The sequence below is a fragment of the Megalops cyprinoides genome, chromosome 9, assembly GCF_013368585.1.
Source record: "Megalops cyprinoides isolate fMegCyp1 chromosome 9, fMegCyp1.pri, whole genome shotgun sequence".
In the NCBI taxonomy this organism is placed as follows: domain Eukaryota; kingdom Metazoa; phylum Chordata; class Actinopteri; order Elopiformes; family Megalopidae; genus Megalops; species Megalops cyprinoides.
The window spans coordinates 19,144,999-19,172,963 of record NC_050591.1 but is presented as its reverse complement, the minus strand read 5'-3'; the positions used below and the strand labels follow the sequence as shown (position 1 = coordinate 19,172,963).

At 43.4% G+C, this 27,965-nt stretch overlaps 2 protein-coding genes across 3 annotated transcripts in view; both read left to right on the top strand.

Moving 5' to 3' along the window:
- Positions 1 to 17: 17 nt before the first annotated feature.
- alkbh8 (alkB homolog 8, tRNA methyltransferase) lies at positions 18 to 12,705 on the top strand. The gene is made up of 11 exons (XM_036536966.1): positions 18 to 159; positions 1,302 to 1,536; positions 1,832 to 1,963; positions 2,444 to 2,539; positions 2,797 to 2,901; positions 3,030 to 3,100; positions 8,495 to 8,601; positions 9,090 to 9,241; positions 9,829 to 10,094; positions 11,530 to 11,679; positions 12,011 to 12,705. Exons 1-11 carry the CDS (start codon positions 22 to 24, stop codon positions 12,515 to 12,517), a joined length of 1,959 nt encoding a protein of 652 aa, XP_036392859.1. The 5' UTR covers positions 18 to 21; the 3' UTR covers positions 12,518 to 12,705.
- A 1,719-nt stretch (positions 12,706 to 14,424) lies between these two features.
- Positions 14,425 to 27,965, top strand: part of cwf19l2 (CWF19 like cell cycle control factor 2) — a 43,981-nt gene continuing 30,440 nt past the window's right edge. For both annotated transcript variants that reach the window (XM_036536917.1, XM_036536916.1), the window contains exons 1-4: positions 14,425 to 14,517; positions 20,611 to 20,721; positions 22,648 to 22,773; positions 27,363 to 27,476. In XM_036536917.1, the coding sequence (XP_036392810.1) occupies positions 14,425 to 14,517; positions 20,611 to 20,721; positions 22,648 to 22,773; positions 27,363 to 27,476 (444 nt within the window). The remainder of the gene's footprint in view (positions 14,518 to 20,610; positions 20,722 to 22,647; positions 22,774 to 27,362; positions 27,477 to 27,965) is intronic.

Genomic DNA, 27,965 nt, shown 5'->3' with positions numbered 1-27,965 from the left:
TGTGCAGTTAGCAGTGACACGATGGAGGAACGCTTGGGTGAAAACGTGAAACTTGTCAAAAGGACTAAAGAGGAGAAAAAGCTGTTACGGAAGCAAATTAAAGCAAGTCACACATTGCTAAAACATGAAGGCATTAATACGGTATCGCTGCCAACTAAGGTAAAACGGATCGTAACTTGTCGTATGGAGAGCTAGTTACAGTAGTAGCCCTACGTGACAGAATCATAAGGCATGCGCTCACTGGCAAAAGTGAGAACCTGTCATTAAGCTAACTAGCTGCTGTGGTTGTACAATTCAAGATGTGTAGGGAATATCTAGGGAGTGTATAAATAATTTAGATACTCAGCTTTACGGAAGTTATATTGAAGGTAACGCATACACTATCTACTTGGCTAGCAAGTTGATTTCTTGACAGCATGGCAAGCTGGCAAGACTAAACGTCGCGGGTGGTTTTTAAGCTGGAAACAGCTTAAAAGTACCAGTGAAGTGACGAGCTTGCCAGCCAGCGGCATTTTAGAAATAAGGTTAAGATATTTTATACAGGGAGGGTGTAAGTAGTCAGATGGTAGTATATGGCCCTGATTTCCTAAATTGACCACTGGACAAGAAAGCATTTAGATTCGTAACAACGGCTGCATTATTAGCTAGCTGCAGTCTTGAGTCCTCAGAGTTATGTAGCCTGTGGGTGTATCGTTTTTGTTAAGAGATGTACATGATCTACCCTTGCTGTTTCTAATTTGAACCTTCAAGTAGCAAATCAACCAGTGGTTCCATTCCGAACAGTCTTTGTAAAGTTTAGGCTGATGATGACTTGAATACAGACATTAAATGTTTCGTGGTTAAAATATGTAAACATGATATAGTTTAGGAAAGTCTAGATTTGCATGATACTAAAAATGTAATAACTCCAGAAACGCTGTCTGGTGATTTAATGTCCGTTTTGGAGGAGACAGCATTGCATTAGTACCGTTCTATGACAATGCTTATGAAATGGACATTTCATATTATAGCACTTCTTTTTAAATTGCAGTTTGCATAATGGAGTTTACCTTAATGTGCTGATAATGTTTAAATTATGAAATTGGTCATCTTCTCAGAAATCAACCACTAAATAAACAAAATAGAGCAAACAGCAAAATAATGCTGACGTTTCTATAAGTAACTGCTAATTTGCAAGTCTCGGTAATCAAAACCCATCTACAAAGAGAAGGGAACAACAGCTATTTTAAAGCTGTCTCAGAATTTGGCATCCCACTGTTGTATAGTATGAATATGCTGATGTTGGTGTTTCTGTGCACCAGAGCTTGGTGGTTGCCAATGGCGGGCTTGGCAATGGGGTGAGCCGTGAGCAACTGCAGGATGTCCTGAGAGAAAGCGGATGCGTGGAGTCCCTCCTCATGCCCCCCTGCAAACCCTATGCCTTTGTGACCTATGGGTCTGTGGAGGATGCCCAGCGAGCACACACCTCCCTCAACGGCAGGCAGCTTCACTGCCAGGGACAAAGTGTCACCTTGTACCTCAGCTTTGTGGAAAAAGGTAACCCGCTATGTTAGGAATTGTTTCCTCAGTATCCCTCGACCAGTTTGTTGTCTCCCCACTGCATGATTTTGTCTTTGACCAGCAGATGGCGGTGTGTCCATAGAGTCCACTGCCTAGTGCAGCTTGTATAGTGTGCAGCATCTTGGGAAGGAAGACTTCATTTAGTTCATAATGAGAATAGGGAGGACTGGTTTCAATGTTAGTTTAGTGCACCAGCTGTCCAAAATCCTTTCTCCCCTTATGTTCCCTTCTTTTTTTGTCTCTGTCCCCTCTGCCCTGTTCTCCTCTGTAGTGGGCTGTGAGTCAGAGGTCAGCACACAGCTGCCCCCTGGCCTGAAGGTGCTGGAGCAGTTTGTGTCGCCTGAGGAAGAGGCCAGGCTCCTGGGCTCCATTGAGTGGGCTTCCCCAAATGATGTGGTCACTGGTGAGCAGCCTTCCAACAACTCACTCAGACTGTGACTTTTGTCTTGTTTCATTCTTGATTGTTTCACTGCATATTCACACTCACTACATTCCATGATTGCCATTGGTTGTTTGCACTCTTCTTCCTGTTTTTCACTTTGCAAAGGGAAGGGATGGGCAAATACTGCCATTGTAGACCACAGTTGTGCTAAATTGGGTTACCAGTCAGTCTCCATCTTGAACGCCAGGTGTTGTGTCTGTCTGTTCAATAAAACAAGCAGACTGCTCCCCTTGAAAGTAGATTTTCTGCCTCTGAGGAGCAGTGTAGTCTCTGCAGGAACAGAAATCATAAGTTACGTAAATATCATTCCATAATGGTGACCAAGGGCTTTACTAAATCATTCAATGCTGTACATTATGATCACAGTAACAAGGACTAAGTAAACTCAGTTGCGTCTTCCATGTATCAATTAATGTGTGATTTTCGCTATGTTTCTTTCAGCACAGAAGGCATTGAAACACAGGAGAGTGAAGCACTATGGCTATGAGTTTCGTTATGACAACAACAATGTAGACAAAGACAAACCGCTACCTGGAGGTATGTCTGAATTTTTCTGCAGCTTGTATTTGTTCATTTTTCTCTGTTGAAATGTTCTCGTTTTCTCTGTGGAGGTGTCAAGTTTGAAGAAAATACAGATCTTTGAGGATCACAAGGGAAAGTATGCAGTTAGTGAGACAATGGACATGACAATGATTCAGTGTGACCACATAGAATCAAGGAGGAATATTTTCCCATTTATGATCTCTGCTTTTGTTAGGAATGCTGTCATAAGCTGGATGTGTGCTTCCTTTTAGGCCTTCCTCAGGTCTGTGATGCAGTGCTGGAGAGATGCCTGCAGGAGAATCATATTGATGTCAAACCCGACCAACTCACCATCAACCAGTACGAGCCAGGCCAAGGTGAGATGTAGCAATACCTGTCTGACCAGCAGGGGGCAGTAGAGCTATTCTGCAAGTCTGGAGAGAAGAGTATGTGCTGTTCTTTGAAGTGGCCTCAGATTTTGCACACTGGTATGTTTTTTTTATAGGTATCCCACCACATGTGGACACTCACTCTGCCTTTGAGGACACAATCTTGTCCTTAAGTCTTGGTGCTAAGGTACAGTACTGACAATCCTCTTGTTAATGTTTGAATAGAATAGCAGGGCAGAGGGCTACCTTTAAAACAATACTTTCATTATTACACATCAGTATTCTGTGTGTGCCTTTTCAAATGAAATGATAGAGGAGAGTAACTGATTTATAAAGCATATGTGGTCAATGTGGGCAGTAGTGTACCATGGTGATAAGGAGCAGTGCTCATAACCAAAAGGTTACCGGTTTGATTCCCCACTGGGGCACTCCTGCTGTACCCTTGGCCATGATGCTTAACGCAGAATTGCCTCAGTAAATGTCCAGCTGTATAATTTGATAAAATGTAAAACTGTAACCTGTGTAAGTCACTATGGATACGAGTGTCTGCTAAAATGACAATAATGTTTTGACCTATTTAGCAGAACCATTTATTGTTGTAGTCTTCATCTTGATGTCATATGTAATGAAAGCTACAGCTACATATCCATACTGCACAGGGTTCCAGCTCATTGGGAGGGACAGAATTGCACCCTGGTCTTTGACCAATCATATCATCAATGCAGAAGTGTATTGAGACCCTGCAGACATATTATTACTGTTGATCTCAGTGCTAATTTGATATTGACTGATGCCTTTGTTGACGCTGCCGTTCAGACATGTGTGACTTCACTCATGATTACTGAATTATGCTAGGAACGCGGCAATCTCCTGCGTGACGCCCGTTTCCACCTGCTCCCACCATGGCACTAATTGGCTGTGTTTCATTCTGCCAATGCGTGGTCATGTCATCCATTACAAGGGCTCGCCAAAACAGATGCATTCTGCAGTAGTTCTTTATGGGGATTGGTGCACGCTTCATGTCGTGTTGCAGGTCAGTCCTGTTCAAGGTCGTGCCTTTGACCGTCCTGGGTATGAGCGCTTGTTGTAAAGAAGTGAAGGCTGTTATGGCAGGTCCCCCCGGGCTCCAGATGCTGTAGCACTTTTGTCTTAGATGGGAATTGTTGCATGTCACACCCCATTGGTTGGATGGGCAGAGGTACAGATGCACAGATGGTAGCCCTTTTGTGAAACCAGCCTGCTCAGGCTGCATCCTGGGTCCTATGCCTAATTATTCATAGTGTGTAATTCTTGCCTTTTTGGTGTATTACTTTAGAGTATTACTGACATTAGTTGGACATTTTGCACTGTAGCACTTAGTCTATATTCAGTGTAGAACAAGTTATATAACTTTGTGTGATATGTGTGATATGGTTTTTGTTCCTGTTGGTCAGTTTGCGTTCCAGTTTAGACAATGCTCACCCATATACCAGGGGTAAATGGAATTTTTGTACATCATTTTAATATCATTGCACATTGACAAGCATAAGTATTGTAACTGATCCATTATATATCACTAAGAGCAATTTAAGTTCCCAAAATGGAAATGTTTACCGCTTACAAGTAATCCTTATAGTAAAATAGCAACTCTACTGTTTAGTCAGCCAGCAATGAAACTGAACAGTGTAATGTGAATAGGCTATGAAACAAACAAAATGTCCCAAAAGCCAGCTTGTTAGCTGCTTTGTTCATTGGCTAGCTAGTGAATCCAGCATCACTATATAGATAATCTTAAGAAAAGTACTGTGACAAGATAGAAACTACATTCATTGCTGGTTTCATGTAATCAATACAAATGGTTTATTTTTGACTGCCTTCTTACTTTATGTAGACTCTAGCAAAGTAGAGTAAAGGCAGTTATGGATCCTTTTTATAAGTGCGATATGGCACTCAAACCTGTGGTACATCATCAATATTAGCACAAATAGGGGTTTGATATCTGAAGAAAGGAAAGGAAACAAAGCTTGTTTAATCATGTTATGTTTTTTTTTTGTTATCAGCAGTGTTTTGTAGGGGAATATTGTTTTGAAATTATTCCGTATCATGAATTGCATTTCATAGTCATATCATATCATGAGCAGAATGTATCTTCTCATGCCTAGTGTGGACTCCAGTGAGAGTTCTACTCTAGTGACACTGGGCTTGTCTGGACTCAGAGGATGGGACCTGGTTTTAGCAGACCCGGGTGAGCCGTATGAGACGAGACGGGCCATTCTACCTGTCTGTCAGGCCTCCTATTAAAACCAGAGCTAAATAAGACTGCCTGTTTGCAAGCACCTCGGAGGTGATATTGAACCAGACGGTCATTCATCCGAAAGACGGAAATAGAGTAGCTTTCCATGTAGGGGAATGGGGATGGGTTATCCTGAAGGCCGCTGAAGTGGACTTGAAAGGAAAAGGGGATGTCTCCATCATTTTTTCCCCTCCCAGACAAACTGTAGAGAACATTATGGCCCGGCTCACTCCGAGTTTACATTCCAGTTAAAAAGCTTTTCAGTGTTTTGGAGACACATGGAAGGGAAGGGATTTTTTGCCCCTTGTCTGCAGTAAGAGTGGACTTTTGTTCGAAACTTGAAAGTGTTTGTGTCGTGAAAAATGCACATGACAGAAGGGGGTCCCTGAGGAGTCTGGGGGGAGGGTGGGTTCTGCAGTCATGTTGAAAAGAGGACAGGATCTCAGTCTGAAAACTGGAGAAGCGAGAGCGGGGCCATATGTCTCCTGAGTGAACGAAAGCTATTTGCTGTCACAGTTTAGTGAAAAAGCAGCGCTTCAGTGAATTGCTGCGGGGCAGCTTTTGATGAAACATTTGTCCATCCATTTTCTTTCCTCTGCGCTTGGATACATGGAGGGCGATTTCACATTTAGAACAGCTGGGCTTCCATAACTTCAGAGATCAATTACAAAGACAGACGTCTGAAGAATGTAAAGGGGGGACCCTTTAAAGGAGAGCAAACCTGAGAGTGAGAACCTCCAGCGGGGTCCCTCAGTCACCACACTGCTGCTCTTTCCGGAGTATTTTATCTGCCATTGTTCATTTCATTGTGAAAATGGTCACTTAAACACAATGCCACTCAGGCTAACATTTGCCAGCTCACTTGGCAGGCCTTTATCAGTCTAGCTATTTTTCTTTGTTCCCTCGTTAACAAGAGTGTTGTAGATCATTGTTCCGTGTGAGCAGCAATATGACGCTCTCGGTCCGGCTCGTTCCCATTATCTCTTTTGATGGATGGAGTGGAACATTTTGGGTGTACAGATGGCGCTATTTATCGTGGTATTGGCGAAGAGAAAATTAGCCTACAACATGAACGTTTGATTGTCTGACAGAACGTTGATGAGCCATCAACAGAGAAATTTACCGTAATGAAAGAAAAAAATCTGCTAATATCAGAATGATAATCAGAGATGAGACAGATGTAGAACTAGGAGTTTGCTTTTTGTCGGTGACATATTGCAGTATATTGCAGTATTGTCTCCTGAGTTTGATGGATTGGGACATTCACTGTGTTGTGTGGTTTGCAGGGATCATCCAGCTGTGCTCTGTCGCCAAGCTCTGAAAGGTTGTTTGTGTGTGTCTGTATCTGTGTTGTGTGTAATTTTGTATGTCTCAGCACATGTGAAGGTGTTTGTAAATATGTGTGTATAATTCTGGCTAATGAATGGGGGAGGGGCTTCTGGACGTCCTCTCTGGACAGGACCGGTTGCTGCCTCACTGGCTTCGTGATCTTTATTGACTCCGTTACCTGGGAGAGCAGGGAAAGGCCGAAGTGAGAAGATGAATTGGAAAGTGCTGCTGCGAAGCGGAGCTGTCGAAAGCCGGATTGATTCGGCCACGGAAGAGCGGCTGTATTGATTGGGTGCTCCCCCGATGAATGTGTAAGAAGGAGATGGAGATTGGGCCTCAATCTTCCATATCGCGGAATGTCAACTCAAAACAACCCTTCTGAGATATGTGTGTGTGTGTGTGTGTGTGTGTGTGTAGACCTACAGCGTGGCTTTTGGAGAAAATATCCGCTTAATGATGCCATTACGCATTTAGAGAGACAGAAGGAGGTGTTCAATAAATCACAGGTCTTTTAGGAACGTTCCCAGCATGCATTTCAGCGCTGTATAGAAGGATAGGGAGGTACTGCACAGGCTTTAATGAAGAAATGGTGCAGTGGTACAGAGCATTTGTATTCAGCCAAAGTTTTATTTGCAGCTCAATGTGTTGCCTTATTCATACATTTTCATGCACAAGTATAAAGGTCTGCTGTGGTTTGACAAGTCTTTTGCTGTCATTCAGTCAAAACAGACATACAGCTACTAAACACAAGAGACTATTACGAAGAGTTCATGTTGATTTAATTATGAGAGGCATTTAGAAAGGGACATTATAATATTATACTCCCCTTTTTCCATTGTTAGTGGTGCTCTCCAGCGAGCAAATGTGTTTCCCATATTCATTTTACTGAGGTAATGATTCAAAGGATGCAGAACGTGAGCTGGCACCGGGAAGCCGAACGCAGCGCTCCCCCGACTCCAGGCTGCGAGCAGCTCTCTGATACATGAAAATCCATCCTATTCATGGCAGTAACAAATCTCCGGCAATTCATTCTCCTTGTGAACAGGGGCTGTTATGTGATGTGCCATGCCTTGGGCCTGCAGCAGTGATGCGTTTCGGAGTAAATCACCACCCCGCACCCCCCCAATCCCACCCCCACCCCAAACACAACCTGGGCACAGCCTGCTGCGTGCCCCCCCCCCCCCCCCCCCCCTTCTTGCTCTCGGGGGTTCAGACAAGGACAGCCAGCCTCGCCTCCGCCGCCCCTCACAGATATGCGGCTTTTCATTAGGCCCTGTGAAGCCCGTAGCCGATTAGGTCTGAATGCAGAGCCGAGCAGAAAGGCGCCCCTGAGAGGCAGCGCATCCAGAAAATCAGCACAGCGGCTCAGGAAGCTGCTTCTGTGCGCTGCTGCCGAGTTCTAATTCTGGCCGCGGCAGACGTGCGGTAGTGTAGTGTGACGTATGAGAGGTGAACAGAAACCGCAGTGATCGCAGACTCGGTGCTGTAGTATGAAGTGTGAGAGGTGAAGAGTAATTGCAGGGATGACAGACTCTGTGGTGTAGTGTTAGGTTAGAGAGGTTGAAAGTGATTGCAGCATTGAGAGACTCTGTGGTGTAGTATTAGGGTAGAGAGGTAAAGGGAAATTGCAGTCAAGAGACACTGTGGTGTAGTATGAGGTGTTCAAGGTGAAATGAGAGTCTGTGAGGATCTGGGTCCTCATGTCCCCATGTCTGTTGTCTGTGACTGACTGTGTTTCTATGTCTCTTTGCATCTTTGTGTTTCTGCAGTTCCGTGCCTAATTTCTCTCTCTCTCTCTCTCTCTCTCTCCCTTTGTCTCTCTCTCTGTCTTTTTCTCTCCGTCTCTGTCTGTCAGTATCACTGTGTGTCCTTCATAGTCTGCAGATGCATATCACTGTGTCTCTCTCTGTCTTTCTGTATGTGCATTTCTGTGCCTTGCTGGCAGCTCCCCATTTTCTAAGTCTCTAAGTTTTTCGACAGACTGTGATGGACTTCAGGCACCCTGATGGACGCTCTGTTGCCGTGGTGCTGCCAGCGCGGAGCCTGCTGGTGATGAAAGGAGAGAGCCGGTACCTGTGGACCCACGGGTGAGAGAGAGACACAGTCGCCCTCTGCAGACCAGGGGAGGAATTGCAGACGTGTGTGGAGAAGGAAAGGCAGACTGATTACGTTTAGTGATTGGACAGAATGTTCTTGGTTACTTCAATACAACTCTGTATTGTAACTTTGTTAACAGTGAGCTCTGACAATGCTGGTTGAGTTTATTGCTCAACCCACGGCAATGTGTAGCTGAATCATCCTATTTTGAGTTTATTGGTCATATGAAATTGTGTGTGAATCATTTACAGTGTATTTGTATCTCATTATTTCTCTTCTGTACAAGTACCTTATGCTAAAACATGAGCTTATTGCAAAGCCTTATGGCAAACAAACACATTACCAGGTGTTGTAAATTGCATGCAGCATTGACATTTTGTTACTTATAACAGTTAATACTATCAGTTAGTAAGAGATGAGTTTAAACAAGGTCTGTTGAGTGATAGAGGGGTTTTAACCAATTTGAATGGTTTTCTAGGATAACTCCCAGGAAATTTGACATGGTCCCAGCCTGCGACTCTGCAACACCTCAGATGGTGACCTCTGACCCTGGTGACCTAACCTTGAGCAAGCGGGCCACCAGGACGTCCTTCACCTTCCGTAAAGTGCGGCGGAGCCCGTGCGATTGTGGTGAGTCCTCCCAGCTGCCTCTGCGGTGGATGATGCTGTGGGCCTGTGTGGACTCCATCTGTTACTGCCCATCTATGTGAGCTATGGGGGATAAGAGCTAGCTGCTGGTTACAGTCTGGTGCTGGTGGGGCTCAGTGAGGTGTGCGGAGGAGTGTGTCTGTGGAGAGGGAAAAGACTATGTGTTTGTAAGTACAGCTGTATGTGTACCGGAACTGTGCTGGCAGAACAGATGTGAATGTGTACATACCTAGAATATGCTGTGTATTTATGTGTATAGCTGGACTGTACTGGTGGTATGTCTGGCAGTGATACATAGTGGTAAGGAGCAGGGCTTGTAACCAAAAGGTTGCTGGTTTGATTCCCTGCTGGGGCAGTGCTGCTGTACCTTTGGGCAAGATACTTAACCCACAGTTGGCTCAATAAATATCCAGCTGTATAAATGAATAACTTGTAAAAATGATAACATATGTAAGTCACTAAGAGTGTCTGCTAAATGACAATAATGTAACGTAGTGGCTGTGACAGTGTGAAGCTGAAGTGTGCTGAAGGAGCAGGTGTGAGTGGGTATGCGCACTGTGCCTTTGCAGCGTACCCCTCGGCCTGTGACAGTCAGTGCGCCCCCGCGACGCCCGGCACCCCGGCCCTTCCCCGGGACGACGGGGACGCGTCCCGCCTGGAGACGCGCTTCGTGCACCAGGTGTACGAGCAGATCGCCTCCCACTTCAGTAGCACGCGCCACTCCCCCTGGCCCTGCGTCGGGGACTTCCTGCGGTCGCTGCCTCCAGGGGCCGTCCTTGCCGACGTGGGCTGCGGCAACGGGAAGTACCTGGGGGTCAACCCAGACCTGTGGGCGGTAAGGACCTGCATCATCTGTATGGGCACACACACTCACACACACGTATGCATACACCACGCACACACACAAACACACTCATACACCCACACATCCACAAACTCACTCATTCACCCTACCACAAACATACTCACTGAACTCAACCACCCGCCCACTCACACACTCTAACACATACATACATATCATGTTTTTGATTACACTGTGATCCACTTGCCAAACTGTAATAAATCTCACTGCTGATTAGAGGCTATCATCTTTGCCTCTTATAAAAGTGAATAGCAAATGATTGTAGCAGATTGGTTGGGTTGATGTAATGTAATTTCAAACCCCCACTGATATCCTCTCCTCTTTCAGAGCTGTACAATTACTCTGAAGTGTAGGAATAACTGTCTCTGCAGGGGTATTGAATGCGATATGTATTGGGTGTGATTGTTTGCAGAATGCTGAATGTCTGATTGTTAATAGGAACTATCATCTAAGGGGCAATTAAAAAGAGTTCCAGTAAAGGGGAACATAAATAAGGAAGAGGCCATTAATCATAGTGCTGTGGTGGAAATGGAATTGCAATTAATCTGGAGCTTCATTTATGTCAGTGATTAGAATGTCTAACCCCTGCAATGTTATACTGCATGCAAATTCTGACCTTTCGGCACCTGTTTGGAATGACAGAGCAACACTTTTCTTCTTGGTGGAGAGAAGGACATGCAGCTTCTTGTCCTCTCTCAGGGAGAGATTGTGTCACTAAGTCTAATACAGGTTCTCCTGAAAACCAGAGTATTATTTAAAACATTACAGCTATAATTTTCTCTGGTATTATTTCAGCAAGAGCCTTTGTTGAATTTTAGCCCACCTACCTCTGTGCTGTGTTTCAATTTGTCTATTTGTATATTAGTATATCTATACAGTACCCTTCATACTTCATGATACCCCTGATTAAAACAGAACTCTATAAATGCCCACATACATACATAAAGAAATGTGTGTGTATGTGAGAGAGAGAGAGAGCAAATTTAAAAAGGTTCATGATGGAAATGATGGTCTCTGTGTTCCATCACTATGTTCTCACTCTGCATTCTGCACTCTGTGTTCTCGCTGTGTTCCGTCTCTGTGTTCTCTCTGCATTCCATCTGTGTCCTCTCCCTGTGTTCTGCCTCTGTGTTCTGTCTCTGTTCTCACTGCTGATGTGCTGTGAGCTGGGCTGGCTCCTGCTCTTTGTTCCTTTCATAAATCATGCATTGATGTGTCTGGCTGTCTGCAGACATGCGGCGATATCAGGAGGAGCCTCCCGTGCAGGTCCACAAAGAGTGCTTCTTATCTGTACCTAAGAGGTGGAGAGGGTTGACCAGGCAGATCCTGAAGGGGGAAAAGGTGTGAGAGTGACAGACAAGCCCCACCCTGCCCTCACCGGCTCTGTGCGTGTTCCCCTCTCCCACAGGTGGGCTGCGATCGCAGCTGCAGCCTGGTACAGATCTGTGCAGACCGAGGATTCCAGGTGCTTGTGTCAGATGCTCTCAGGGTTCCCCTGCGTGATGGCGTCTGCGATGCCTGCATCTCCATCGCTGTGATCCATCACTTCTCCACACAGGTCAGCTCACCAGGCCACTCCCACAATACTGGTCCGCCTCAGCCACTGTTCCCCTGTTCAGCAGTATTTGAATACAAAGGTTTAGCACCAATGCCATTAACACCTAGAGAGAATATGTCTGTCAGGGAAGGGGGTTGGATACCCCTTGTTGTGCATAGGCAAGAGACATTTGTTTTTGTTTTTATTTAAACAACATTCACTCACTGGTGCTCTGAAGTGTGACTGACCCTAGACTCCCCAGGACTTGTAACAAAGTGGCCGTAAAGCAAAGAAGCATAAAGTGACCTGATAATTGACTGTGCTAATTGGTTGTGTTCTACCGTTTGTCCAGGAGAGAAGGCTGGCTGCCGTTAATGAGCTCGTTAGGCTCCTGAAGCCCGGGGGAAGGGCACTTATTTATGTGTGGGCGCTGGAGCAGGAGTACAACAAGCAAAGGTCCAAGTACCTCAAAGAAAAGGACCCCGGATTGGAAGAGAGGGATGGGCCTGGCACCGAACCAATGACAGACAACACCCCGGACCAAGGCCAGGGGGATGCTGGGAATGATGATGCCTGTTTAGAGCAGGGTCAGCCCAAGCTCACTGTCCACACCAACCGCACAGCGTTCACTTCCCAGGACCTGCTAGTACCCTGGCACCGAAAGGGAGGCACTTCAAAGGTTTCTGACACTTCCAACGAGAGCAAGTTACCGGAATCAGACCCCATCTTCCACCGCTACTACCACGTCTTTTGTGAAGGAGAGCTTGAGGACCTGTGTAGAAAAGTCAAGAACATTACCATTCAGACTAGCTACCATGACCAGGGAAACTGGTGTGTCATTGTGGAAAAGACTTTGTGATCTCTAATGAATGGAAATAATGAGGAAATGAGATTTTCGCATGATTGGTTCATGATGAGAACTATAATCAGACAGGGCAATGATGTGTTTTATTACTAATTTTGATTTAGAAAATAGCATAATAAAAACTAAGGAACATCAGCAGAAAGTCTTTCATGCTGATAATTAATCCAGTTGTGGGGTATGTGTTTATGGGTGATGAATTTTTGAAAATATCTTCTAAGATGGTGTAGGAATATGCACAGCCATGTTTGGAGGGTAAACAATAATAGTAATAATCATTATTATAACAGCAATGTATTGGATTTATATAACACCTTTCATCACTTTCAACGGTCTCTAAGTGACGATGGGGGCACCAGAGTTCTATTGACCACCATGGTTCAGCATGACAGTGCTGATTTATGTCTTGTCCAAACATTGAGAACCACATCTTGATCTTCCTGAGCAATGTCTGTGTGAGTAGGGCTGTTTTGCTCTCATTGTAGATGCCTCTAAGGCACAGCTCTTGTAAGTCCAGATGCTTCTTCTCTGAGGAGCTGTTTAGAACAGGCTCTGTTGAGTGTGGTTATTATGGTCCTCTGCACAGTGTGAAAAGCTTGGCTATCAGTATTCTGGAGGTGCCATGTTGTCCTAGAGTCTAGGCTGTTTGGCAGCATCGGGAGATAGGTCTAACAAGATAACTTTAATGGGAAGAAAAGTGTCTAAATTGATTCAAGGTTATCAGCCCCTTGATCAAAAATGTGGAGAGACCATCTTTGTTAGCCTCAAATAATTGGAGCAAATCTTGGAGAATTACCAGAGGCACTCTGTGCTGGGTATATTATTGGATTTCAGACCTGGGGAAAAGGAATGTTTCCCTGTGTGTGGTGTGATTTTTAAAACTTATAGGCAAATGCTTCAAATGCTTGTGTATGCTAACACAAGTGATGGTATGATTGCCTTATTGTAAAAAAAATTCATGTAGTTAATATGCAAGATATCCTGTAACCACTATGATGTTTAATTTGTATTAGTAACTCACATTTCTCAAGTGGCTAAGTGAGCAAGGCAAAGAGGAGGCTAAGACCTATGGTCAGAGTATAAAATATGTAATATATAATCTATAATAGACTTTGATCCAGTGGTAGCTCAGAAGAACAAGGAAGAGCATCTCGTGTACAAGTAATTAATCGTTTTCATCTTCATTTTTGGGATGTGCTACCTTTTGAGCTACCATTGAGTGACTTTTTGGGCCCAGCACTCCTCATGGAATATTACACATCTGTTGTGAAGCAGGTTCTTCTGTCCCTGATACTGGTACAGACCTGCTCTATGCAGTGCTGGGTAATTCCAAGATTTTGTTCACATAATGATAATTTTTTCATGAGGTGTTTCTTAATTTTGGGATGGCAGGGTTAAGGTTTGGCACAGCATACCCTGAGACGTTGAGGTCTGATGTGATTCCATAAAAACATTACCTTCGGTACACCCTACTTCATTTTTAACTCAGAGATTTAAGATACTACTTCATGTGGCCACATAATAAATGGCCAAATTTTAACAGCTTAGGCCTGTTATTATTTAGGGCGATAGTGATTCTGTGTGATGGAATGTGGACATGTAAATTGTAAGGGCGTCATGTTTATATCAATACTTTTCGTGGCAGAGCTATTTTTTTTTTTTTTTACAAACGTGTATATACTGAGATATTACGAATGTATGATTTATACCTGCGAATAAATTGGCGTGTCATATTTTAAGGTTAACGAGCTAATATTGCAAATGTACATGTCATTGATCTTCACCAATTATACTAATTTCACATCTTTAAACTACCTCTTCCAGTTCCAGAGTATACTGTAGTCGTAAATGCTTTTACGACAGTTAGCGTAAATAGTTAGGCTAAAATCATTTGTGGCAGTGTCATGGCGTCCTACGGGCAGAGTTTTGAAAGTGCTGAAAGCATTGAAGAAAGAAAAGAATATAAACGAAAAGCTAGAGAGGATGTTCTGCGAAAGGTAAATAAAAATTCGTTGTACTTGTTAAATTGCTTATGTGGCATTTATAAAATAACAGCGCAGTAATGACTATGAAATTAGATGACAAGACTGACTCCTAGCCAGCTAGGTAGCCACTTGGTAGTGCATTTTTTTTTTACACAAACGTGGTGGGTTAATGATTCACGCCGTTTATACGTTTATGTTAGGTGACTGATTTCTCCCCTCTCTCAGAAGGTTTAGCGGTTGGCTAGCTAACTAACTATGCAATCTCGCCTGTCCGTTTGCGAGATGTCCAACTAGGCTAACTAAGTTAGCTTGTCAGCTAGCTGGCTAACAGACACAAGAACTGGGTCGTATCATGACGTTTGCCCTACGAATGATGTGAAGCTGTGTTTAGGCACATCTGGTCAGACTTTCCTGGTTGTGTTGATCTGCTGGCACAAGTTTACCATAACAGCCCTCACTAGTTTACCAGACGTTCTGTCATGCACTTGTGGCGTTTAATAGATAAGCAGCGTATTTGTATAATACTTTGAAACTGTGGCTAGTCAGTTGTCTAGCCAATTGTTGATACTGAAAGGAAATAGCTAGCAAGATACAGTGTAAATTTATGACACACAAGCTGTAATTGACAATCTATACCAACCATGTTGAATCAGGTAAGGAGTATGAAAAAATTAGTGTTGTTATGAATTGCTTGTAACGTTATGCTCGTTAATGAACCACCATCACGTTCAGAATATTGTTTAGCATGCAGCTAATTAGCTAATTTGTTCATAGTTTGATGAATGGATGTGAACACCTATTAGATCGCAACTGGCATCAGAACTTTTTGCGTGCTTTACCAGAACTGTATTTTCTCAACCTTCGTCCATCACTTCTAAATGATTTCCATGCAGTCACATTCTGTCTTGATCCAATGAGGTAGTATAACATGAGCCTAATTGTTATTTATTTTGAACGAAGTGCCCATACTTGGAACAACTGCTTGTGCGTCAATCAGTGCACTTGATTATTCTGATCTAAAGTGTTATTTGGTGTCCTTATTATACACCCTAAGATGTCATGTGCTTGATCCAGAATTTTGAATAACAGTAACCCACACTAAAGTGGTAACCAGGTAAACAATCACATTTCCATAACAGGTACAATTCATTGTATTAATCCAAGTTTCCAAAATATGAGAAGTCTATGTGTAGCATTGTTTTAGGACTATAGAAACAAAACTGGAAAGGGCGGATTACAAAAAACAATTCATAAGATTCATCTTAAAAGTTGTGCACAGAATGGTTTCATTTACATGTAGCCTAAATAGTACAACTTTACATCAAATTCTGCTTGCATTTGAGTCTTCAGATGTTCAGTCATAGAGGACATGGAATTTGAGACGAGACCATTCCCTGTTGAATTCAAATTGACATTTTTTATTCTGCGGCGGCAACTCCTGAGCAAAACAGTGATTCTGTGTTGAACAGGTAAATCCTAAATAAACAGCAGGCTCTTCTTCCAACATCTACTTCTGTCTGCCCTGGCTTCGTTGGGGATTGATGACACCGCTCTCCTTTGGGTCCGCTCAGGCCCCTCCTATTCTCCCTCCCAATCTCTCGGCTTTGTCATCTTCCCCCACGGTTTTTCTTATCATTTCTATGCTGATGCAACTTTTCCTGTCATTTCTGCTGTCTGAGACACAGGTTTCTGCATGCATCTCAGCTTTCCTGAAAGGCATTTCACAGTGGATGGTGGACCAATGCTTGAAGCTGAACCTGGCTAAAAAAGAGATGCTTTTCATCCCTTCCAAGTCCTCCCCATTTCCTCAGCCAAGACTCCACAAGCTTTACAAGCAATGGCACTGTCAAAAGCCGTGGTGTAATGCTTGATAGCCAACTGTCCTTCTCCTCTCAGGTGGCAGCAGTGAGTCAGGCTTGCAGATTCTTCCTGTACAACATCCAAAGGATCCTCCCCTATCTCACTATGTATTCAGCACAGCTCCTAATTCAGGCCCTGGTCCTCTCACGCCTGGACTACTGCAACTCCCTTGTTGCTTGTCTTCCTGCCTGTGCAATCAAATCTCTACAACTAATCCAAAATCCAGCTGCATGACTTGTCTACAGTCTCCTTAAACATATTCAAGTTACTTCCCTCCTCATCTCACTTCAATGGCTTCCTGTTATCGCTTAAATCAAGTTCAAAACCTTGGTGCTGGCATACAGGACAGTGTATACCTACAACCCCTCTTCAAACCCTATGTTCCTTCAAGATCGCGGTGCTCTGCATCTACAGGGCAACTGACTTTCCCGACCCGATGGGATCGCTCCTCTGGTCTCTCAGTGGTGGAATAAACTCCCCGTGGAGGTTAAGACAGCGGAATCACTGGCCATCTTCTGACACAGACTGAAGACCCACCTCTTCATCTCGGTTCCACCAGCTTCTATCTCCACCCCCTAAAACCTGCTACTTCTAGTATTTGATGTTAATTTTATGTGTAGTATTGTGATGTATTTTGATTTTGTGTTCTATGGACTGTTGTTTTTAGTATACTTGGCTTTTGCCAGAATTCACAAGTTAACTTGTGGTAGGGCTTGAATGGTGCTGGAGGTCGCTCTGGATAAGACCGTTTGCTAAAAGCATGTAATGCAATGTAATGTAACATATGTATGCCTACCTTTTACTCACAGAAGCTTGCTCTTTTTGAGACGATTGGCATTATAAAATGGAACTTGTCTCATCGTCTCCTCAGTAATGAACACTATATAACAGGAGAATAACTAATAATTAGCCACTAGATGGGGCTATTTCACTTTTAGCAAAATGCTGTTGCTTCTCTTCAGGTGTGGACCATGATTATTTTGTCAAGTGGTTGATAAGCCAGTCTCCGTCATATAGGAATAGCACAAAGTATTTGATAAGCCTCAGTTGATGGGAAATATAAGGTACAGATGGGCTACCATATAAATCAGCATTTTACATTTCCCCTTTCATGAGACCATCTGATCTCTGTTTTATATCGTGTCCAAAAAGTTCCGTTAACGCGGCAGCACCGCTAGCTCAGTGCGCCATCGATTTCCCACCCCTTTCAAAATGTAATTTAGCATGTTGTTTCTTGAAGTCGGTAAACTCATTTAGTCAAACTGTTGCCGCGGCCTAATATATGGACAAGCATCATAAACCTTATCGGAACAAATACCTGTTGTCGTTCGACACTTAAATGACTCGGCTGGGGTCCGCAAAACAAACTGCCTGCCGCAGATAAGACCTTGACGCTTCGTTTCAGGAGACGCGTTATGGATGTGTGTGCGTCAACGGCGAGCTGGAGAAACGCGGAGAACTCCAGAGGGAAACGAGCATGGACGTTTTAGCGCCAGTGTGACGGAGTCAAGCTTTTAGGTTACACCGAGTTTCAAAATGGGCAGTGGTTTGCCGGGAGAGGTGGGTTCTCAGCATCTCAGTATCTCAGCATGATAAGATATTACAGTTGATACTAAAAGTTGTGAAAGAACCCGCGATTCTTCACCTCAAATCGAATTACTGTATTTCCTGGTGGTTGACGTTAAAGCAAACTTTTTGTGTCTGATGAATAATCATTATTTCAGAAACTTAAGCTTTTTTCTTTTTTTTTTATAAAACCTAGCCTGGGTCAGGTTGCCTTTGTGGAATTGTGTTTGGCTGTTTCTAGACGGCAAACATAGCGAGACGTGTCTCAAATACTAAATAATATGTGCAAGGTGGTTAGCTGGCTAGCAGTTATTGTTTTGATGGGTCCATAAATGTCCTAAACAATTTTAGACAAGTTTGTGCAGATTCCCACTCTCACCTCACATTTTCCTTGCAGAGCTGTGAAGCCCATGGCGTATAGCCACACCTGCTGTAACACAGCTGCACTTGAGTTCTGGGTTCAAGATCCAAAAATCACTGCTACGATTATGGATACTGCTGTAGACAAGGCAACAGAATGCCTGCATGCTTTAATACTCCCACATGTGTACTTCAAACAAGTTATAGACAAGACATTTTGTGACCTGATGGGTCTTTGTCAGGTCTCCATTAAGGTTAAAATGTTGTCTTGTCCCTTCTGTTGGGAGCAATAGATGGCGTGTAGGCATATTATCAGTTGCTTGAACTTGACTACACGTATTGCATTTGATTTCCGACATGGATGTTGTCATGGAACACACAGTGTAATTTGATACACGATCTTAATGCATGAATGTGAATGGTGGGGTTATCTGTAGTATAGAATGAATGGTATGGTGAGAATGATAATGATAATGATATGGGGAGCTGTAATGATAGCAGCTTAGCTAGCCCATCCCTAAAGCTCCCCCTAAGACACACAGTCACTCACCCATGTGACTTAGACAACCTATCCCTACGGCTCCCCCTGAGTCGTGAAGGTGAGTGGCTGGATGTCATAGGTAGAACGTTAGGGATGGGTTAGTTAAGTCATAGGTGTGGGTGGCAGGGTGGCATAAGGGCAGCTTTAGGGATGGGTGGGCTGATCTGTAGGGGCGACTGGCTGGAGTGGAGTGTGGCTTCTGAGTCAGAGACGTGCCCCTGTTGCATCCCAGCTCTGTTATCTCTCAAGCAGCTGTGTTAGTTCCTCTGTATTATAAACATGTACTGCAGGATGAATGAGCTCTAATTGTGATGGATGGCCTTCCTGCAGGAAACGATCGGATCTGTGCAAATTGAGTGAAGGTGGTATCTGTCCTGTGGGGTACGATAGAGCAAATAAATAGCCCGTGTTGCTGCTGACGACTGCTGAAAAACATCCGAAACGTGTGGGACAGATTGAGCATATATTATATTGAGGGGTAAATGATCCCCAGTATGAGTCAGATCGAGAGCGAGATGCAAGGGGTTAGGCACCATTAAGAACGCAAATGATAAATTAGATGGAGACAATGTTTTTCCTCGTTCAGTTCACATTGTGTATATGTGTGTGAGCGTGTGTGTGTGTGTGCGCACGTGTGCGTGCGTGTGCATGCGTATGTGTGTGGTGTGTGTGCGTGTGTTTGTGCATGCGTATGTGTGTGTGAGAAAGAAAGGGAGAGAGACAGAGACAGAGAAAGAGATTCACAGCATTGAATTAATCGCACTTGTTCAAAATTTAAGTTTCACTTTAAAATTTCCAATCCCCTGGCTGCTCTTATGAGCTCTTTAGTTAATTATCCTGCTCTAATGTCAGTTTCATCTCAGCTGTGTGCCTCTTGGGAGGGCCCACCTATTACCCTCCCTCACACACACACACACACACACACACACACACACACACACACACCTTGTGATGTGTGCGGGCTTGTGCCAAGTTAATAAAGTACACCACCTATGGTATTTCTCTGGGGAAAAAGTTACTAGTTCACCTTATTAGTATTTTGCATTCATATATCACTTGGAACTTGGAAGTATTTTTAAATGTCCCTGGAACAGTTTTGTTTAAACTTTATTTAGCCAGGAAGGTCAACTACGAGCTCATTTATCTTTTGCAGTGACAGCCTTGGGGGGGAAAGGAGTGTAGGGAATGTAAAGGATTGCACAGGCAGTCAGTCCCAGGGGGCCGAGTCTGCGGCCAGATTCATACAGGCAGATTGGGAAATTGACCAGGATGCCAGGATTAATAAATGCCGTGGGATCTTTGGTGACAACAGCGTGATAGCAGTGAGTCACTGATACGTTTTAGAATGTGTTTTGTGCACCAGGTAGTTGGCCTTTACGGGACTGATATATATATGTACGTATATATATAATGTATGGATGTACATCCAGCTAAATGTCTTACTTTGGGGTTGTGTTTCACCCTAGGTGCCCTTAATTGCTCTGAACCCATGATCTGAGCAGAGGATTATGGGTTTGGAATGTTTAGTGGCGCCTGTTGTTTTCATGAGCAAGATGCTGGAGGCAGTATCCTTTCGAAACCACCAGTTAACTGACCTGCACCTCTGTTTAATGTACTTGCCGTCCGGCTGAACTGATCTTAAAGGCTCGCGTTCAGGTCTGGCATTGCCGGCTGCTGCAGCAGAGGTTAAGGAAGGTAAAGGTAATTGAACGCGGGTGTACTGTCAGGGGCCCTGGCCTGTGGTGAGGCTGAGACGTGTGCCTTCCTTGTGCATCCAGGCCAAGGAGAAGTACGAGCAGGAGGAGCGGAGGCAGGAGCTGAAGCGGGCGAGGGGCGAGGACACCTGGATGCTGCCGGAGGTGGACCTGCGGCTGCAGCAGCTGGACAAGGTGAGGGCTTCACCCGGCTGTCTCCATGACGACGTCGCCATGGGAACTGGCTACCGAGTCCCGAGGATGATAACCCACCAGCTCCCTGCTTGTCTCCTTCAAAATGGGAGTCGGGGGGGTTGTCAATGTTTACGATGGCTTAAAAGGGCGCCCCCTACCTGTAGGTCTGTTCCCTTAAAAATGAATGCCAGGGAAAAAAGTTTTAATGCAAGAACAGAGCTCATCCAGAGTTTAAAATACATTTTTAATATGTGCTTGGTCCAACTAAACTATTGCCCTGGGTTTAGTTTTTTGTAAAAGTGGTCTTGTTGCCCTTTCAGTAAAAGTCCTTTGAAAAGCAGTTTCTGAGTCAGCCTCTCTTGAGAGGAGAAGAGGGGGGGTATGGAGTTCAGAATGAAAATCAGCTGAAATTGTTTCTAAATCCGTTGGGGAAAGTTGCTGCTCCTGGTGTGGCAGAAAAGAGGACTTGATCTTCTAGATCAGTGTAATACTTTGTAGGCTTGTTTCGCAATCACTCTTAAAATGACAGTAAAAAGACAAGTCAAGATTAATGTGTGTGGAGGGGTGTTATTTAGTGTGTGCAGCGTACAGCAACTGTCTCAGAAATCATTCTTAAGATGCCCTTAGTAGTACAGCACATGAGAAAAATCCATAAGCCCAAAGACTTGAGTTTTAAGTACTGGATTTTATTAGAGAAAAAAGAGGAAAGATTATGGAGTGGCACTGGGTGTGTATGGGCTGAGATCTGTGGAGAGGTTCTGACGCAGTAGGAATAGTCTGTCCTTATGAAAGGACGGTCAGTCTGTGTTATATGTGTATAGGACACAGCATGTTTTTAGATTGCGCTGCTATGTCCTAGTATTAAGATGTTTTTTTTCTCTAGGTTATAAAAATAGACACCTATTGTAGAAAACAACTACATTCGTATTCAAAAAGTCAGTTCATCAAAAAGTAATGTTTTTCTGTCCTCTTCCAGTACCATTGTGCTGTGTTTTGTTGTGCAGCCAAGGCCATCAGAGTTCACAAATACATGCATTGCCCGGAAGTTCAGTGTACGGCACTGGACAGGGCAGGGTGAGTCAAAGAGTTCACAGTGTGGAGGGTTTAACGTTAAACGAGTTGAACCAGACAGAAAGATGTTTTTGTGTCCAGGTCTCTGAATGGTTAAAGAACATGTTTTACACGTAGCAAGCCCATTCTGTATACATACGAATTGAATCAGTGCATATATTTTACTGTAAATGGAGGATAGCCTCTGATTGGTTAGCTGTGTCCACCCAGTGCCCTTCACACTGTGAGCAGGCTTCTGTGCTCTGCGTTGTTGAGTGCTTACAACAAATGAGCTCAAAGTTTTTGAGTTTATGAGTTTTTGAATCATTTCTGTTTGTTGTAGTTTTAGCTGTATCATTTCAAGACAAACATTTCATTGTTCCAAGACAAACATTTAAATCAGGGCTGTCCATATCAGGCTTATACAGATCCCCTCTGACGCGTGCATAAAAGTAAAACAAATTTTGTGCATACAGCACTAATTCATTGAAGCAATTTAAATTAATGAAGGAATTCCACTATCTATAGGCACCATTTTAAACTATTTTTCAACTAGGAAAGTAATGAGGAAATGCCAAGACATGCTGTGTGTTGGTTAGATATGCATGGGAAACCAAGTACTGCCTCCCGCTCCCTGTCTTTCTGTCTCTGCTTCTCTGTCACTCGCTGTCTCCTTTGCTTTCTTAGAGTGTCTGGTGAGTTGTTTTGTTGCAGTGGCTGGAGTGAAGGGAGAGCTGGTGTGAAAGACTCGCGTGTCACAGTGATGTCAGCGACAATGACTCAGCAGGGCGTCTTCAGCGTTCAGTGAGGGCCCTTTTGTCAGGCCCTAATTCGTTATTTTAAACTGGATGTGAGCGTATGTGTCTTCCCTCACAGGAGCATTCAGGGAAAAGCAAAAAGAAGAAGGAGAAAAAGTCCAAAAAGAGCAAAAAGGAGAAGAAGAAGAAAGCTAAGAAGGAGAAGAAGACATCAAAGGAGGATGACTCCAGCGACAGCTCTGAGGTACGGCTGCCCTTCATCCTGATAGCAGCTTCACCACTTCTTTGTGTTGCAGTAGGGTGTGAAGAAGTTACCACTATGACTCCTCTTTCCTCACCCGCAATGTGCTATTTCATTTGTATGCTTGGGTCTTTCATTGCTTCATAAACCCTTTTTCCTTTTTGGACATCACATAAACAGATGCCTGGCTGTAAGAAGTATTTCTAAAGACAGGCTGAAATTGAGACAACTGAGCTGACAATCAATGAGAGACAGCTGGCTGCATGTTTAACCGAATTAACCAAAGCTAGGAGTGGATAAAAGTGAACTGAAACAGCATTTTTATTCTGAATCCGAAGTTCTCTGTTTTATAGAAATGTCTTCTGTGCGTTCAGCAGCTGCTGGAAGTGGCCCTGAGGTGATTAAAGGTTCACGGGTTTATGAGCAAAAAAGATGAAAATGACCTGCTTCATAGCTCTGACAGAAGGCCCTCTGAAATGTCTGTTGCACAGTGAAGTGTAACACCACATTGATAAACGTCCCTTTGGAAAATGGTACATCATTTCCTCTTTATCCAAAGGACGTATTGTCGCAAGAGTGCCAGGACACCTTTGTAAGTGCTGTGTTAGGTATAATAAGCATTTATCATAACTATACTTCAGGCCTGAACTCGTATGTCTCCACTGACCCAGAGCCCTAACACGTCCTGATCTTGCATGGAAGGGAATATTTAATGCCAACTAAACGCAGCCTTTAGGAAAAATTCATGACTGCTGTAAATCGCGAAGTGTTACAATTGGAAATTGCATTTAGGCATGGCTGTAGAACTAATTTCCTTTGTTTATGGTTCTCTGAATTACTTCTGCCCAATCACTTACTGAGTTTATTTTCTGTTATGCTACATCACAGCTGGACATTGTATATGTGGAATACAATGTATGGAAATTACTGGGAAATATCTGTAGTTTATTTTGAGAAATTTGTACTTGTAAATGCTGATGACTAATTTGCTAATTGGACCAATTAAACCAGGAGAGGTAGCTGGAATGAAAAAAAAACTGCACGCGCACAGCACTCTGGGAATTGATTTGGCACCCCTCTGTGTTAAAGGCTTGATTCAGAGATCATTTCTCATCGTATCATGGAACCTGACCTGGAACTGCACTCTGAGGATAATAGGAAGCCTGCCAAAGTTAGAGAAGTTGATCATATTACTGTACATTTGTGGATAATGTAAATGTGTTTGTCATTACTGTAAAGAAGATGAGAGTTTAGTTTTCACCATTATTCCTTTTTTTATAATTATTCAAACCAAATGGTCCATTGTCACCCAGCTGAGGTTTCAAAAAAGATAATGAACGGCCAGCCCATCACGCTATTTTGTGTTACATAGATAAGGACACAGTTTGTCTTTCTTTAAACTGGCCTGTTATGATGTCTGTATTCTTTATTCTGCCTAAATCATTATGACATGGCCATATATAATAATACGTCACAAGTCTTTGGTTAATTACAATTCAACATTTTTGTGTCATGGGAAGATTTAAAAAAGTGAAACTAATGACCCTAATTCTAGACTGCCATATCCCATGCATTTGCTAGCAGTAGCAACCAGCAACCAGTGTGAGCTTCAGAAAGGACTATTATATGGTTTAGTAGATGAAGGCCTCCCGTTGGTGTGTATATCGGACCCTCAAATTTATAATGGTGTTTCCACTGCATTCCAATAACCAGCTGGTCTATAGATCTGGCTCCAACGTTTAGATCTGACCCAAAATTATAATGGAATGTCCATTTCATCAAAAATCTAGCTGGTCTATAGGTCTGATCCCAAAGGTTATAATGGTGTTCCCACTTCATCCAATAACCTACCAGTCTATAGATCTAGCCGCAAAGTTCAGATCTGACCCTGGCTTATAATGATGTTTCCGCTTCATCCAATATCCAACTGTTCTATAGATCTGACCCCAAACTTTATAATGGTGTTTCCATTTCATCCAATAATCAACAGGTTTATAGATCTGACCCGAGGGGTCAATTTGTAAGTTCAACAGGGAAATGAAGGAAGCATCTTAAATTATAATTCTGCTGGGGGAAGAAATAAAACTAACAGGCGACATTATTAGGTAGCACAGAATGCACTCAGACATGTGACCTCACCAAAACACACTGAGTTTAGGAAATGTTTAGAATATTAGTTCATTTAGCAGTGACAAATACAATTAACCTAACATACTGAAGGTAACAATTTTCAGGTGCATGTATTTCAGTATTTTTATCTTAGATTTATTTCTGGCATTAATCCTTAGATGGGAACTAAATGAGAAGTTAAAAGTGAGGGGAAGAATGCACTGGAAATGGAAGGGAAAAAGATAAAAAAAGAACCTACAACTGAGAGACTATCACAGTCACAGTAATTTTACATACGCATACAGATCAGATTTCATAGAGGATGGCAAGTTTGGGGTTGTTTCAGTTAGGACTGTTCTTTCTGATCTTCAGAGTCATGCAGTAACATCAGGTAATCGGAGAGTGACGCAGTGGGTAGATGTGCGCCCTCAGAAGAAAATGCTCTTTGACAAGGAGATGTGTTAAGCACTCTGTAGCTGCCATCCACAGCTTGTGTGGTAAATGGACTCCCAGTGAGACACTGCTGCTGTGTATTTGTGTAAGCTGGTTCACCTGCCAGTTCATATGAAGGGAACCCATGCTCTGATCTGTCTATTCAATCAATTATAAAACCATATTTATTGATTTGAGGTCACCCCTGATTTCAAGGCAGTGATAACAGATACAACAATATTACAAACAAAGCAAGGAAAGGAAGGGTTTTGTTAACTAAGCTCAGACTAGGATAGATATTGTGATGCTTGCGGCAATTGTAGCTGTCCCAAGAGAGAATTACTCGAGTCACATCTGTTGTACGTAGTGCAGAGAGAGAGAGAGATTGAGATGGAGAGAGGGAGGATATAACAGGAAGGAGAGCAGAGAGAGCGGGAGAAAGTGAGGTTGGAGGGGGGTGGGAGAGTGAGGCAGAGTGATGGTAGGAGAGAGAAAAGAGAGAGGAGTGTGAGAGGAAGAGAGGAAGTATGAAAGATGAGTGTTCTTTTTCCTTCCAGTATCATTATCTGTACATCAGACCCCTTTTGTTGTGATATCAGACGGTGAGGTCTCATCTGTCTGTAGTTCTGTGTATTTTGGGATTTAATAAAGTATGGAGAGTTCACAGATAAGCTTTGCAGTGTGCTACACCGTGTCAAAGCTACCAGCATTCATTTTTTAGTTTGTTTGATAAAAAATACAACCAGTGTATTCCAAGCAAGGCAGGAGGTTTTATAATTCATAGCTACGGCACAGCGCTGAAGATCATTTGTAGGGCATTTGGGCAGTTGTTCACATTAGTTTAATGTTATAAACCCTGTTAACAAATGTCCTTGTGTGATTACCACTAATACTAATTAACTGTTCTAGTACATTTCTACATTTGCTCATTGGAGCAGAATGACATTCTATGAAAAACTGCTTAATTCATCTCAGACAAATAGTGACATTATATGTGCTCTAAGATATTCAAGCCACCTGGCTTGGAGTGCCCTGTAACAGGGTAGTCTTTCACTGGTAATTGTTCAGCGCTCTCTCTCTGGTGTTGACAGGTGTTTTCAATCACACCTTACACTGCTTACATGAAAATGAGCCCTTCACCTTGCCTAGGAGTGTCAGGTCGTGTCGACCTCACTTGACTGCTGGAAGGCCACAGTGGAAATAGTATGGGATTGAATCAGGGCAGGCTTTGCTCCTCCTTTGGCTTCCTCCCTTGTAGTGAGGGCATTTTAACGAAGCAGACTCCGCATTAGCCAGACAGGAGTCTGGACACAGTCAGCCTTGTGAGAGACTTGATTGCTGTCTCACTTACAGGCCGTCACGCGTTATGGGGCGTAATTGAATAATGTCACACTGAAATTGGGAAAAATACAGGGACAGAATTTTAATGCTCCTTTTGACTCTGGACACCTGTGTTGTCTGGAGTGGTTTCACATGGGAAAAGGTTTTACACAGTCTTTGAAACTGTGGTCAGAGCCAGGGGAGATGGGCCTCACTGCCAGACAGTGCACTGTCTCTGTTTTCTGTCTGTGAAGCAGTTGTGATCATGTCTTGGTTGGGGTGGTAAGATGACTGTTCAAAAAAAAATTTCTCCAGAGTTTTTCAGTGGTTAAGCTCTGTGAATGAAATAATGCTAATTAATGCCTTAGGACCCAGCAAGGCCAGTGGAGACAATGAATAAAATTAAATCTGCACTTCTTAGAATTGAAATCTTTCCATTGTTGCCATTCTAACATTCTTTGATAAGCCATTTCTTTCTTAATGACTGGCTAATCAGAGTTGTAAAATAAGACCTTTCAGTACTACTGTCAAATTTTCATTTGTTTTTACTTTTTGGAGCAAGGTGTACCATTTCCTTTTGTAACACTGTTCTAGTCAAGTTCAAGTTCAATTGTTCAAGAATTAAAAGGTACTCTGACATATGTGCAGCTGATGTAAAGGGTAAAAATGACAAGCACAACAGTTCTAGTGGTTGTAATTCTAGGTGGTTTTGTTGCTTCGTACCCTTTCAGGACTCAGAGGAGCAATGGGTGGAGGCCCAGCCCCAGCCAGAAATCTCTGAGAAAGCATGGAAGATCCCGAGTGAGAAGAGCCCGGCTGCCAGCAACCTGACAGACACCAGCCAGGTGAGACCGGCAGAACCACGGGGACCACAGTAATCCAGCAGGGGGCAGTAGTGTGCATAATGGCAGTGGTGATTAGATTATACCCTTCATCTATCTGCAGTTTTTTGTGCAGACCCCAGAACACAGAACTGTAAAGTGCAAATTTACATGTACAAAGCATGTGAGATGGAGAGGTGAATCATCCAGGATCGTGGATGCAGACGCAGTGAAATGTAAGCGGAGAGATGGAGGTTCTCTTGGCTGAGAGCCTGAATGTAGCCTTCTCCTCCACCCTGAAAGCAGCACCAGTCTCTGAGTTTGTTTTCAGTCCCCTCTCTCTGAAGATCACGTGTGCTGCTCCGCCTCTGTGTACAAGATGGATCATTGTTCACCTTTTATGGAGAGAGGGCAGAGAGATGTAAATTCACTGCGTATTTGTAAAGAATGGATCGATACTGGGCTGCTCTTAATGGTTCATGGCTTTCGCCGGCCAGTGGCCCCAATAAGTGA